Here is a 15,561-nt window from a genome sequence, read left to right as displayed (position 1 = left end):
TGGTCAGCGCTCTCCTTTTGCAATGGCGGTCCTCCTTCGACGTTCATGATAAGCTGTGTTGTGTCTGTCTTTTCCGTTGGTTCCTCTTGTCTCTTGTCCTTGGCAGTGTTGATAGATAGATGACGCAGGAAGTAAGACATGTTGGTCATGAAAAGCTTTACTCCCAGCTTATTTAGACAAAGTCCGTCTGCCTTAAAAAGATGCCTGCGGTCCCAGAAAAAGCTAAAATTGTCAATAAAATGCATCGAACGAGCAAGAAAAATGCTGGAGAGCCACTCATTCAGCGAGTCAAGGCGACTGAATCTCTCAGCTCCTCTCCTGATCGGGGGTAGAGGACCACTGATAAACACCTCAGCATTCACAGCGCTGACTGTTTCAAAGAGTTTATTGAAGTGCTCTCTCAGCTCACTTGATTGTTGTTTTTCAATGTCATTAAAACCAATGTGCAGAATGATATTTTTCACATTTGGGTGTGCAGCCACAATATCCAGGATTCTTTTTTTCAAGTCAGACACCGTATCCTTCGGAAAGCAGAGTACTTTGGTGTTATTATTGCTTTTCATATCTTTTACAGAAAAGTCACCCACAATCAGATTTTCAGGCCCACTTGTTAGCTTTCTCGGTGGTTTTAAGTTAGCAGGTCTTACCCTTCTGCATGGTGATGGTGGGTTATTCAGGCAATCAGAGGGGGATCCATTGTCCGACAACAGTGGAGCAAACCTGTTCTTTAGTTGAACAATTGCTTGCTGGGGAAGTTTCTTGGTACTTTTCCTCTTCTCAGCTGTCCGCTGCTGTGTCCTCCGTGGCAGGGGAGTTGATGAAGCGCTATGCCTGGATAGAGATGGTAGCGCAGGCCAACCGGTCAGATCAGAGATATCGGGGCGCTGGGTCCTCCCGGTTATCCGTTCTCCCTTGTCGCAGGGAGGTGGTCTTCTCTTTGGCTTTGCCCCAAGTGTGTTCCAGGGAGGATTATCGCTGGTAGATTTATTACCCTGTACAGGGACCTCCCGTTTCCTCGTAGCTTCATCGTTGCTAGTTTGCTGGGTTCTGGCATGCCCCTGTCCACTGTTTTCAGTCAGTGCTAGGGTGGTATTGTTGTCACAATATCCATTCACTTCTATAAATACTTCTAACCAATTAATTTTTGTTTCCAGCAGCAAAATCTTCTGCAGTAGTTTGTGGTAATCTTCCATAGAGAAGGGAGGCATCTTCTGGTGATTACCTTTAGCACTGTAGCACAGGCTCAGGCTTATCTTGAATGGTAGGCCTCCCTGCCTAGCGTTGAGGAAGTCGTAAAAATATTGAAAAATGCCTCTGTTATCTAAAAGAAATATAATCCCACTGGTTTTGTAAGTATCCAGGAGCTGTTGCTCTTTGTTTCTTATTGAGGAGAAGCAAATAGTAGCAGATAGTAGCAAAAAATGCAAGCAAAGGCGAGAGCAAGCAGAAAAGCGTCCGCACTGTAGCAAAGCAGGACAGGTCTTGAGCCTTTAACTTTCCACTTGGCCTGTTTAGTTAAAAAACGTCTGTGATTGAATCCTTATAGCAAAACCGTTAAACGGACTTTATTCAAGTACTCAGTGGTCTACCGTATGGAGGTCCATTACTGCCAGGAAACCTAAGTCAATGTTTTGCATTGTAAAAATACTCATGGTGAGCCAATGTTATGAGACAATGTGGATATTATGACACAAAGTTAAAATTCTATGTCAGCGTTTTTGATTACTTTTCAAAAAAACAAAACAAAAGGGCAGCAAGTGTGCATCCTAATCTCAAAAATCCAAATCAGTTCAAAAGTAGAATGTTATTGTGGTGTTTTGAGGGGTTAGGAATTCAAACTAACAATCTAACAACCGGACTGAGGCAGTGGTGGACCAGCACCTACAAGTTAGAAGTTACGTTAAACGTACATAAACGTAAACAGAAGCAAATCATGCAGTCAAAATAATTTAAAAGAGGCTCATGGTTCTCTTTTTAAATACATTTTTTAAAAGCGGGGGTTATTTGCAAATATCGATCAGGCATGTCCGTCAAGCCTGTTGGAAAAAAAAACGTATCAAAAGTGTGTTTGGTGTGTTTTCAGTGTAACAGCTGTGCATCTGGCAGCCTGGTGCCGTGACAGCCACAGGAGGAATGCCGCAGATCTTGAGCAAGCGTGAACTCGGCACTGCGGATCTAGAGCAGTGACATTTGTGCGCAATGATTGGGAGAACGGCTCTCGAGTATACTGTAACTCGGTTCCCTTCGCTCATACTAAAAAGCCATTCAAAAGAACCGCTTTGTTCGCAAACATCCCATCAGTAGAGCCCACCATCTACTGTAGGTAATACTCTAACTACGGACCTCATCCAACCCTGCAACTGTCCCTCAAAGTGAGCTGAGTGAGAATTGTCCGGCACTTAACTTTGCTGCTGTATAAATTGCTGCTGCCGCTGCAAGCGCACGTCCGTATTCACCCACTGAACGGAAAGGTCGAGGTAAAGCAGTGAGCATCAAGGCTTAGACCGGAGATCCCTGCAGTCAGCTGGACGCAAGGGTCACAGTTCTATTAAACTGATTGTGTAATCTTTCTTTGTTTCCATTGAAGAGCTAGCAACAAGGTTCTTTTTATTTGTAAAAACTTTTCGATGTTGAAATGACATAACATTTAAATAGCAACAACATACAGGTACGTGTTCGATGGCACAGAAAAACAATAGCATTGTGACAGTTTTTAAAGTTAAGACACAGTGACTGAAAGTGAGCACTGGATAAAGTACCAAGGACCCAAACTAGGTCTTAATGTCCGGGTTTAGGCCCAAATACCTGGTGTGGGTTAGCAATATTCTGCTTGAACGGCGCTTTACGCTTTACGTTGGAGTCCAGTGAGTCCAGCTATTTGGAGATTTAAGTGAAGTTGAATGATAAAAGTTATTATTCCAATTAGGTTCACGACGGACACCGTGAGGCTGGTAACTGGTGGAGATTGGACTTTTTGGTGGCCCTGTGTGGACTCTAGTGTAAAGCTGTGGTCTAGCTGAGTAAAGATGATTCCGGCGAGCCGTGTGTGTTTCGCAATCTAGCGGCGCCGCCATTACTGCGGTGGCGTCTCCCTCCAGTATGCACACGCTTGAATGGGAGCTGTCATTTTAAGTGTAAATTTTCTGTACTTTTTATGCAGCATTACTTTTGACAACAATGTCTAGGGAGTCGATACATGGATTCCCTGGGCGTGCAGATGTTCTCCAGAAGTGGATCCAGAATATTAACAGAGGGGACTTTGTTCCCAACAGCAACAGCACGCTCAGTTTTGGTTCACTCTCGTCAATCTCACAGTAAACAGCATGCGGCTGCCTAGCAAAAATCAGTGAAAAAGAAATGTCAGCTAAGCTAACACTGCTAAGCTTATAACGTAAGTTGCTCTAGCTAGGGCAGCCTAATGACCACAATGTAAACGTCAAGTAGCTGAGTTAACCAGTGATGGAGGTAAATAATCACAAGTACTCTTCACAAGGTAAAGGTTTGTGAAGGTTGTAGAAAAGGTTCACTTCTAATGACAGCTCTAATCGTGTGCTCACTGGAGGGAGATGCCACCACAGCAACGGCGGCTTGTTCACTTCAGGTACTTCGCTGGATTCGTCTGTTCGCTGTGACATCAGAGTGCACCAAACCATAATGTGACAAAAATATGAAAACAAGACCAGGGTTAAAAACAACAGCATTGCTTTATACCTGTTTTTGTGAACACCATTAACATAAGACCTTACAAAGAAACCAACAAAGGTTAGGGCTAGAAAGGATCCATTCGTCCGGACCCTTCTAAGCCAAGTCCCCCGACAAAGGCAAATGTGTTAGCAAACAGTAGCTTGATTACACATCCAGCACATTCTTAGCAACATAAGCAGTTACTTGGGGTCATTTTTCCATCAACCACTTCAGTTTGTTCCTCCGAGCACCAACAGTCACGTGACCTGTCCACCGCACTGTACCAAAGCTTGACAGAATGTCAGTGCTAATGCTCAGCTAACAGCGATATGTTGTTCTGTTTATTGTTCAAATATATGGAATTCCACCCCTTGACATTAATAAAAACCCTTCTGTTGCACCTTCATCCCATTTGTTTTCTTGTAAATAAGCTGCTGGAGGACATAAGGCACAGCGTGACACAGGGATAGTCGGTCCCAGTGGTTCTTGAACGCTCCTGGACCTGAGTGGGTGGATCACTGCATGACTTTGAGATCTGGTCTTAGTATGATGTGAAAATGTCAAAAACCCCACAATATATAAATGGTTAAAGCTTCCCAGGTCCAACTTAAAGTACCTTTTTCAGGAATCGGCCAAACCCTTCAGCACAATCCAAAGATTTACATCTATTCTTACATTCTTTATGTTTTTTCTTACATTTTTTCATCGACCTTTCAGAACCAAAGTTCTTTAAAGAACAGTAGGACATTTTGGTACATACCCTTGTTTGCTTTCTTGCTGAAAGTTAGATAAAAGGACCAATATAACGTCCTCTAAATATGAAGCTACAGCCGGATGTGTTAGCTTAGCTAGTTAGCTTAGCATTAAGCTAGCCTAACTAAGTCCAAAAGTAAAAAAAAAACCTACCAGCACATTATGTCTCGTTTATCTAATACATAGAAAAACAACAGTGTAAAAATGACATGTTGGCGTTTTTAGGGTTATATGGGTTATGAATATTTCTATTGCCGGGCACAATAACTTCCTGGAGTCTTGCTGTCACGCATAGCCCCCTGTAAAACCCCATCTTCATTAGTACACTGCTTTAGATGTGGTAGGAAGATTTAGTTTGACCGTTGGACAGAGCCGGACTTTATGTCAAGCATCAAATACGCCATCAAGGATTATGAGGAAAGTACATTTGATAATAATAGCAGAAAAAACAACGTACTGAAATATAGAAATATTAACAGTGTGGCAGTGCTCTGTGAATAAATGCATTAGGGTGAAAATAGTGTCACAGTGTGGCAGTGCTTTATAGAATATTACTGTCATCTATTTAAAGTAACAAGATTTCATAGACACAGCTGTGTGGAGTTTAAAAAAAAAGCCTTTCATAACTATCAGTAATTGATATCCATTTTCTTCCTAGTGTTCTATATTGATTTTTGTTTGTCATTTTATTGTAGTGCCTGAGTTCTGTGTAAACATTTTGCACAATGAAGCTCAAAATTCCCTGCTACGGAACAAAAACACCGCCATTCAAAGCTTCGCCTTTCCTCCTGAGTTGACAAACGTGCAAAATTGGTAATGACTATGAATGAAATGAAATGAATGAGTGAGAATTCTGGCATTGAAGTAAAAATGATCGTGTCTAAATCCATCTGATCTATTATGTGGTCGAGTTTTTTTACCCAACAAGTGCAAACTGGGTGAGAAGTTGAGGAGATCTTTCCAGTCCTGTGTGACACAACAAGAATATGTCTCATACAAAAAAGTGAATGGATCATTGGTAAACGTGAGATTTAACTAACTCAATCTCATTGATGCTTCTGAACCAACTCTTTGTTGGTAAGATCAATAGACTTTTTTGGGGGTTTTGACTCAATTGACACCAAATTTGGTAAACAGCATCGCAGGACTGAGATACACATTTCATCATTAGAAAAGACCAAGAGCTGTACAAAAACACGGCAGCCATGAAAAAGGTCTATGCAACAAGTTTGAATGATAAAGGCAGTACCCAAGCGACAATAACACACTATTTGAAAAGAGTTCAGAACTCTGGAGCCGCAGAAGCACACAGTGTGCAACATGTCGGCCCGGGTGCTCAGTGTGAGACACCAGACAGATTCAAAGCAGGGATATATTAGTAAAGCTGTGTGCCAAAAATACATTTCACTTCATTTACATGTGGAGTAAGGAAAATAATAAAAAAAGAATTTACACTGTACAAAATATCCATTCCTATCTAAAGTGAGCCTAGGAGAGTAAAGGTGTAGAAATACTGGTGCTGTGTTGTTGTAGTTAAAACTGTTCAGAGAGGAGGTCACACAGTCGCTGAGATACAGACTCCCTGCTGGTCCGGAGGGTGAGGCGGTACATCTGAACAGAACACACACAGTTACACAGGCTATACGGCAGTTCAATACAAGGGTGGGTGTGTGTGTGTGTGTGTGTGTGTGTGTGTGTGTGTGTGTGTGTGTGTGTGTGTGTGTGTGTGTGTGTGTGTGTGTGTGTGTGTGTGTGTGTGTGTGTGTGTGTGTGTGTGTGTGTGTGTGTGTGTGTGTGTGTGTGTGTGTGTGTGTGTGCGCCCTTACCTGTGCTTGTGAGTTGGGCTCCAGTCTGAGGAGGCAGCCCACCTGAGTGTTTTTAGTGTGAATGACTCCAGCTCCAACAAAGTTTGCAGGATTGGGATCGACCCCCTCCAGCAGAGCAACGCCAAAACCTAAGATCTACCAAAGGGTTTAGACAAGAGACGTGGGGAAAATCAGGTTTACGGAGATCATAGACCAGGTGTCCGTGCACCATAATACACTCACCGGCCACTTTATTAGGTGCACCGGTCCACCTTCTCGTTAACGCAAATTTCTAATCAGCCAATCACATGGCAGCGGCTCAATGCATTCAGGCACGTAGACATGGTGAAGAGGATGTGCTGCAGTTCAAAGCAGCATCAGAACGGGGAAGAAAGGTGATTGAAGTGACTTTGAACGTGGCATGGTTGTTGGTGCCAGATGGGCTGCTCTGAGTGTTACACAAACTGCTGATCTACTGGGATTTTCACACACAACCATCTCTAGGGTTTACAGAGAATGGTCCCAAACAGAGAAAAGATCCAGTGAGCGGCAGTTCTGTGGGCGCAAACGCTTTGTTTTAGCCAGAGGTCAGAGGAGAATTGCCAGACTGGTTGGAGCTGATAGAAAGGCAACAGGAACTCAAATATCCACTGGTTCAAACAGAGGAATGCAGGAGAGCATCTGTGAACACACAACACCACCTACTTTCTACAGAGAGGGAACAGCAGCAGAAGACCACACTTTATTAAGGACCAGGGGTGCCTAATAAAGTGGCCGGTGAGTGGAACTTGACAAGCTTCTTTACAACACTATTTAACCTGTATTTATGCTCCCTTAATGTATGTAAATAGATACAATGTAACCGGCGCTGCCATCGTTTATGTTCGCCAATTTTCAGAAAACGTGATACAATGCGGCTGAAATGAACGCAGAGTACGGGAAGAAGGTTCCGTCTGTATCCATATGTAATGTGAGCGTAAAGTAGCTTTAACCAACTTGCTCCTTTTATTTTTAAACCAAAATGAAAGAGAAAAAGATGTGAACAAGTTTCTATCACTGAGCAAACCCTATCCGCCTGTACGGCTGCAGATGAGGTTGGAAGCTACAGAACAAGTGAGTTAGTGAGGATTCAGACTGAAAAGGGAGAAATGGATGAATGTTTAAAGAAATACTGCCTTCATGTCACAAAGCACTTTACCAGGAGTGGTGGCTTGCATGTGATTTGTCAACGCAGCGGATCAGTTGATTGAAGTCAGTCTGAGCCAAGCCTCTACATAATTTCTTTCTTTTTTTTATCAAATTCTTTATTAGAGCTGCCGATGATTCGATATGATGGGGGATTTTCTCTCAATGGAATCATATTGTGATGAAATCATATATCGAGATGAAGTGACACACAATTACGTCATCTAGACTGATAATAAGCCATAACGTTTTCAGAAAATCAGATGCACAATATTTTGAGTTAGTATTTTAAACTTAAGAAGTGAAGTTCAACCAAAACGAGAAAATACTCAATATTTTTCATTTGAGGCTTTACCATAGGGTTATTTCCTATAGACTCCTTATTTATTAAGTTACCAGGGAACAACCTCTATCATGATCTTAACGGTTATCGAGAGATGAAAAGATATACGTTTGGATAGAAGGTATTGGCCACATGGTCCAGTCCTAGTCTTTATCCTGGCAGACGAAGACCATTGCCTACTAACTCTTAGGGCGCACTCACACCATCCGTACCGTGCCCCAGCACGTTTCACGGCTAAAGTCTAGTTAGTTTGACCAGTGTGAGTGCTGTTGCCGTCCACGGCCCGTTTGGGAGAGGTGGGCTTTTGTAAAGCACGTTTGCACATGTACGAGCACGAGCGTGAGCACGGTACGAGCACGAGGCCTACGGCGGGTCTGAGGTCATTTCCTATGCGCCTGTTGGGACATAGAAAAAAGGAGGGACCATGCGCGGACATTTGAAACAATGGCGGCGAAAGGTTCACGTTGGTGTGATGCGGAGGTGGAGTGTTTACTGCAGATTTGGTCGATGAAAATATTCAAAAACAGTCGACAAGACGCAGTATAGTAAATAAAACTATCTGCATACTTGTTCTCCTATGGGAACTAAACAGATACATCAGACAATCTGCGTTTTCCTACCCACTGAGTTTAGAAATGACTCAAAACAACAAAAAACAATCAAAAACGCCATTTGAATTTTTCAGAAAAGCAGTTTCAGCCCTAGAAAACAAGTTGTTTAATAGACAGTTCACCTGTTTCCCTTAAAGCTGTGACTGTTTGGTTTTTTACCTTGGCATTGGCAACGTCTGTGTCCATTGAGTGTTTGGCTTTGAAAATTTTCTGAACCTCTTGCTGAGGACTGAGGACACAAAGAAGAGACAAAATAATGACTTATCTCCAGGAGGACAGGAACAGGACAGGACAAAATAATGCAACATGCATCATCTATCTGAACCTCATTCTGTTGATATTTTGTTAAAGTTTTATCATTATTTAAACATGACCTTAATGCCAAGAACAGTCCAGAACACTTTACAATGCCCTGTGTTTCCAATCAGGCTCCCATGAAGGCTGGGGTTTAAAGCATTTTACTGAATCAGAACCAAGATTATGGAATCTATGTGCTTTCAACTGGATTATTTCACAAGTGAACAAGTGCCACAGTGCACACAGTCCACTCACAGAAAGAGTGGTGCTTCTATCACCTCACATATGATCTTTGGCCCTGTCACCAGCTTCTAGAACAGCGGTGTCAAACTCCAATTCACAGTGGGCCAAATTTAAAAACTCAATATTTACTAAAGAAAAAAAAATGACTGTAAATGTGCATGTTTTCCTTCTCTCCAGATGTGTAACGTTGAACCTTTTCAGTGCCGGTCCTTGTTCTTGTCGTGGTGTTTCTTATGTGTTATTCTTTGGTTACAGCCACGGTGGCTCTGCAGACGAGACAAACAGCTCTTTACCTTCATAAACAGATAATCTGCCTCCCACCGCTGCTGAAAGCTCCTGTTTTCAATTTTTCTTTGGTCGTTTTTGGGGAGGGGTGGATTAAGTTGTCCAAAGAGACTGGTAGCATGGATGCTCATGTTTGTCAACAGAAAAGTAGACGTGTATGTGCTTTAAACACATAGAACCTTGATATGATCTTGGCGGCCAAATATAATTACACCGCGGGCCAGATTTGGCCCTACAAATAAGAAGACTACAGCTACAGTGTGATGTCGTGTCAACAAAAAGTGTGAGGAGAGATAAGAGATTATATAAGAGATTTGGAGCGCAGATAATCCAAGAATTTTATCAAATTGGAACCAGATTCAAAATAGAACAGAACCCAACAAGAGGAGCAACTAGAATTATTTTCATTACGGATAAATCTGTGGAGGATTTCTTTGATTAATCAATTAATAATTTGGTCATTGTCTTTATATGTACGCTGGAGATCAAAATTAGAGAACAAGTTATTAATACTTGATTTATTCAGAAATATTGGTTTTTTTTATTGCTCATAATTTGATAGAATATCCGCTGCGGCTATACCACTGCTGTCCTAGCATGTGTTTTAAATAACAAAGGCACTTTAACAAAAACAGTGATTAAAACTAGAGAACAGTAATAAATCAAGTATTAATATTTAGTTTTGATGTCCAGTATATAAATAAAATAATATATATAAACAAACTAAAGACCTTTTAGTCATAAAACATATATAGTGACTAGGGTTGGGCAACTGAACCAATATATTGGCTATCAGCCGGTTGATGTTTAAGGGCGGTTTTTGTCATTTTAAATAGCTCTTTAATCGTCTTGCCTCTGAAAAACGTGTGAGAGGTGGCACAACAGGGAGAGGCAAGGGCATATTGAGCCTGCATGTTTTCACATCTTACTCTGTAAATTAAAATTTTATTTGGACTAAAACAGAGTTGGTGATTGTTGGAAGAGTGGAAAGACTAACGCATCCCCAGTTTGGACAAGTAGACAGGAGCACTGACACAGGAGCGGCTGTGGACGCCCCCGTCAGCACAGTCCACTACACCGGCAGTAAAACATACTTATATACTAAAAAAAGGCCCAACTAAAAAAAATATATATATATCAGCTGCAGAACATGCTAGATTTACAATATTTTCAGTGCTTTTCTTTGGGACGACATTTTCTAAACATATTCCTTCACATAAAACGCTGTAACACAAACTTGTGCCGCGCACTGTATTACACCGCAGATCAGCTGTTTGAGTCACTTTCTTCCGTTTATATACAAATACAAGAACATTTAACTGAGTGATCATAACAGCGACGATGAAGTTCTGTGGAGATGATAGGATCCCTTTGTGAGCCGGAGTATACAGAAGAGGAACTTTTCAGCTAAGAGAGAGAGGGAACTTCTGTTGAAACTGGAGGAGAGAGCTGTCTGACAGCAAGGTAACACAGTGAAAATATTTTACATATCGTGTATATTTAAACTGAAATGAATTATTTTAGGTGGCTAACATACATTCACCTGCTGCCCCTGTCCACAGCAGGACACTGCTTAGCTCCTATGTTGGTACTCCTGGCTATTTCTTCAAACTGGGGACGTGCTGACCGTCTTCTACTGTAGGTAAAACACCAAGTATGGATAGAACCTCATACAACCACAAGCCAAATCTCTTTTAGCCCTGTATGAATTCAGAAGGTTGTATTTTTCTGTTTAATAAGGATAATGTGTGTCAGAATATTTAATTTCTTGACATTTTGTGAGGTGACTTCATTCATTTATTAGAGTAAAAAAAGGTATGGGAGCTTGTGGAACGCGGAGAATTTTAACACATCGCCTAACCGTAATAGTGACCTTCAGATCTTCGTAGTTTGAAATTTGAATAAGCAGTTAAATAAATCTGCCTTTTCTGAAAGAGAAAGTGCTGATAGGATCCATGGGGCAGTGGTGCAGTGAGTATGTAAAGCGCGCCTTACACTCCGAGCTGTTTCCAGCGTTGGAAGAAGTCTTGGGACATCATCTCTGTGGGCTGGAAAAACTTGTTGAGCATCACAGGGAGTTTCACTGCAATGTTCTGGAGAGTTCCACCGTATCTGTTCACACACACACACACAGTCAGAAATGAGCACACAGAAGTAACTGAATACATACAAAATTAAAACAATGCATTCAGACACCAACCTAAACTGGATGTTGAGTGCCGGTGCATCTGTGAAATCTGACACACACTCGATGTTGATGATTTGCTGCAGCTGAGCTCCACCGTCTACTGTGGGATCTACTGCCTTAGCGTGGACATCCAGCTGTGACGACAGGAGTCAAGGATTCTACGGATGCCAGCTGGAACCGCGGTAGGACTTGTTGATTGAGTTACGTGTGTTCAGAAAGCACAGTGCTTTCTGTGGGCTGGAGTGGGACAATCACGTCTGTTGCATGAAGCTACCAAGCAGATGAAAGGATATGAGTCTTGAGTGTGTCACTACTGGTCACTGATGAGGAGAAGCTGAGGAACTGGGTGGATGTCTTGTTGCCGTAGAACACATAAATGCGACCTGTGGGAGTTAATCAAATAAACTAATCACATCTGACCGGTGTCCTCTATATTTAAAATGATACGAATCCCATCCTGCATCTTATTCTTTTTATCTGCAACACTAGCTGTCAGAAGTATCCTTAAAATCTGCTGAGATTTCCCAAAAGTAAGAGATGCAGACCTCAGGCACACTGGAGACAAACAGTGTGGTAAAGCTGCTCACCCAGGTTCTGCCTGTACTCAGACTTCAGTCCAATCTGCAACAGCTGGTTCTCATAGATAACACCGTTGTTCTTACAAACAAACCTGGAATTTAAAAGCACACGATTACACATTCACAATGAACATAATCAGATATCTGTTCGGTTTGTGCCAGTAGAAGTGTAACGCTAGAAGAATATTTTCTCAACATTTGAGCGAGATGTGGAAAAGGTTAAAAAGGGAGTTCATACTCAGAAAGTTCAGACTACATGTAGATTATATACAGCCTAGATTACAAACCGGGGCAGAGAAGTGTTTACCAGGCAGGTTGGGTCTCAAAAAAAGACAAGATTCCGGTTCCATTGTGGGAAATGCAAGATCCAGTGTTTGGGAGTTTGACCCATAATGGAGAACAGAGTCAGCATCCATTCTGAGCTTTTTATTTTCATCCATCTCCTGTGTCACCAAACTTTCTGAAAGTGAAATACTAAATTGCCCCTTTAATGTGTAATGGTATGTGGGGTGTCCATCAACCAGCCCTAGGGTCAGAACCAGTCCACAAAAGGGTCCAATATGGAAGAAAGGAAGTATTCCTTTATTAGTCCTGCGAGGGGACTTAATATTTTTTTCACCCTGTTATCCTGTAACATACAGGACTTACAGAGCAAGGGGGCTGCCCCATGATGATGTGCCCAGAACAGTTGGGGGTTCTGTCCCTTGCTCAAGGCAGTGCCTAGGTGTACGGTGGACTTGAACCGGCGAGCATTTGGTTCCCCAGCCGAAAATTGTCATTAATTAAAATGTTTGAATATTCCTTTTTTTTCACCTGGGGTCACACTGTCCTAATAAAAGTAGCATGTCCCTGGACGCACCATTATAGATCCCCCACGCTTACTAACTGGCTTTGTGACAGCACTGTCAGACTGATGTAAAATGTCATTGTAAAAGGGAAATGTGGACAAAGGGTACAGCTGCAACTAACGATATTTTCACTGCACTTTTTTTTACTTCTTGATTAATCAATAAGTCATTTGATCTATAAAATGGTGAGAAATTGGATCAGTGTTTCCCAAATCCCAAGATAACGTCGACAAATGTCTCGTTTCCTGTCACAGAGGAGGAAAGAAACCAGAAAATATTCACATTGAAGAAGCTAAAAGCAGAGAATTTGGACTCCTTTTCCTTAAATAATTACTTAAAAAACAATTATCGGATTAACAACTCATTTATTTGTTCATCATGTATTGTAAATAGATTGTTCATTCATTGTGGATACTTTCAGAATGTAGGCTACTTGAACTTCTTTACACCAAAAGAAAGAGACAAACTTGGAGGTGCTGCCAATGATTATTTTGCACTGGTTTTATGGTTCTGGCCCACTTGAGATCAAATTGGGCTATATGTGGTCCATGAACTAAAATGAGTTTGACACCCCTGCCCTGCGGTGCACTTCTGTTATGTTAATCAGCCAAGCTCACAGTATGGTCCCACCTGGAAAAGTTTTCCTCAGACACATCTATGGGTGCAAGGTTGGAGTTGTCTGACAAGACGTCAACAAGCAGACTGGCTCCTGCTGAAGGGCTGGAGTTTAGATTCAGCAGGTCTGTGAAGGGGTGGGTGGAACTCTGGGAGAGAAACATCAGCAAACATCTACTGTAACATACGAAGAACATCAAGATTGGAACAGAAGTGTATCGTTTTTCATTTATACACAAATACGAATTGAACATGAAGTCACAATGCCAGGTTAAATACAATCTCAAAAGATATAATCCTTCCTAAAGTACAGCGACCGACAGCTCTGGTAGAACGTGCAGCTCTTTACTACATGTAGCTACATGCTAATGACAGACCAAGCTAACATATTTCAGCTTGTGTTGTTTATTTCTCCCTGTTTTAATATCACAGTCCTGCTGCAACATGTCTGGTTGTGTTGCGTTTGCTTTATAAAGCGTTATTTGTGAGTTTTGATGGTAGAAAATCCCACTATATACTCAGTTGCCATCAGTCCTCTGCAGTAGTCTGGAGACAGAACAGAATAGCAAAACGGAGACCAGGAAGTTCTGACCAATCAGAGCTAACTGGGCTTTTCGGGAGGGGTCATAAAGAGATAGGCGCTGCAACAGAGGGTCTCAGACAGAGAGTGAATACAGGTGCAGCAGCCATGAGCAGTATGAAAAAAAAATGATGTTATAATAGAAACACGAAATACATGTATGAACCTGAAAAAAAGATAGGTCTCCTTTAAATTCACCCTTGGTATGAAGAAATATGAAGTATAATGTCACTAGAGCTATTGTGTGTTCATCCTCATTCCATCTCTGTGCCTTTCACACAGACACACAGTGTGTAATAAAAGCGCAACAGCCCAGCATTGCACAGGCAGTCTGAAAGGGGCTATTGTTTCAGCAAATTATTTAAAGATCAACTGACACTGCTTTGCCAACAAGTGCATCGACTGGCAGCCATTGCAATGAACAGAAATAGACAATTAGATTGTTAATCGCAACTATTGACAATTAATCAAGAGCTAAAATTCATGACTGTGACAGGCCTGGTGCTCACTAGCATATACTGCATATCAATTACAGTAGTGCTTCAATTTAATTTGATCATTACCTTTTTGTAAAAACTAATTGATGACTATCATCAGCATGAGATCTGCTGAATTCATAACATTACAGTGATCAAAGCTGCCCTTCAACGTCTTGATCACAGAAGCCAAACCTCTTCAGTGCTGGTTAATGTAGAAAGCACAGTTCAGGTGGAGCGAACACAAGACCATTTAATATAGTAAAGGATTTCTAAGAGACTAAAGTAGCTTCTATAGATGTCCTCAAAGCAATTTCAGTCAAAAACAACTGGACTGGTTGTTTGTCTAGGAAGACGTTTCACCTCTCATCCAAGAGGCTTCATCAGTTCATGTACGCATTTGACCAGGCTGGGACTGGTCCAACTAACTGGTGTGGAGATCCAGGTATTTAACCTCTCACAAGGCCGATGATGTCACTGACACCCTTTGTGCTTCAAGTGCCCACGCCCGTCGTTAGAGTGACAGTCGTTGGTGGGCAGTTGGTTTCGACTTCGTTGGTGCTCTATTGAGTCTGAACGACAGTCGTTGGGGTCACCCGGGCCATGTGTGAACAGTTGTCCTTTGAGGTTAGATTGTTGAATCTCCTGGGAAGGGATGAAAGGGCGGCATTGTAAATTGGAGATAAGTGGTGTCTCAGACCCCCTCCTCTGTTTAGCGATGGTTTCTCCACTTTTACATAGATGGCTTCTTTTACTCCTCTTTCAAACCATCTGTCCTCTCTGTCCAAGATTTGGACATTGCTGTCATCAAAGGAGTGGGCTTTCTCCTTGAGGTGTAAGTGGACAGCCGAGTCCAGGCCTGAGGAGTTAGCTCTCCTGTGTTGGGCCATGCGTTTATGCAGTGGTTGTTTTGTTTCTCCAATGTAAAGATCTTTGCATTCCTCGTTGCATTGGACAGCATAAACCAGGTTGCTTTTGTGGTGGTGTGGTGTTCTGTCCTTCGGATGTACTAGTCTCTGTCTGAGTGTGTTACCGGGTTTGAAATACACAGGGATGCAGTGTTTGTTGAA

At 42.0% G+C, this 15,561-nt stretch overlaps 1 protein-coding gene across 2 annotated transcripts in view; it reads right to left on the bottom strand.

Annotated features, from left to right (window-relative positions):
- Positions 1-1,943: 1,943 nt before the first annotated feature.
- Positions 1,944-15,561, bottom strand: part of LOC310945050 (AP-2 complex subunit alpha-2) — a 33,196-nt gene continuing 19,578 nt past the window's right edge. For both annotated transcript variants that reach the window (XM_083910991.1, XM_083910992.1), the window contains 8 exons: positions 13,451-13,584; positions 11,982-12,064; positions 11,689-11,777; positions 11,407-11,531; positions 11,202-11,318; positions 8,541-8,610; positions 6,264-6,398; positions 1,944-6,048 (listed from right to left, as the gene is read on the bottom strand). In XM_083910991.1, the coding sequence (XP_083767117.1) occupies positions 5,971-6,048; positions 6,264-6,398; positions 8,541-8,610; positions 11,202-11,318; positions 11,407-11,531; positions 11,689-11,777; positions 11,982-12,064; positions 13,451-13,584 (831 nt within the window). In that variant the 3' untranslated portion in view covers positions 1,944-5,970. The remainder of the gene's footprint in view (positions 6,049-6,263; positions 6,399-8,540; positions 8,611-11,201; positions 11,319-11,406; positions 11,532-11,688; positions 11,778-11,981; positions 12,065-13,450; positions 13,585-15,561) is intronic.

This window comes from Echiichthys vipera, assembly GCF_963691815.1.
Source record: "Echiichthys vipera genome assembly, chromosome: 1".
Taxonomy (NCBI): domain Eukaryota; kingdom Metazoa; phylum Chordata; class Actinopteri; order Perciformes; family Trachinidae; genus Echiichthys; species Echiichthys vipera.
Note: the sequence above shows the minus strand (reverse complement) of the source record. Positions and strands in the feature narration are given on the sequence as shown.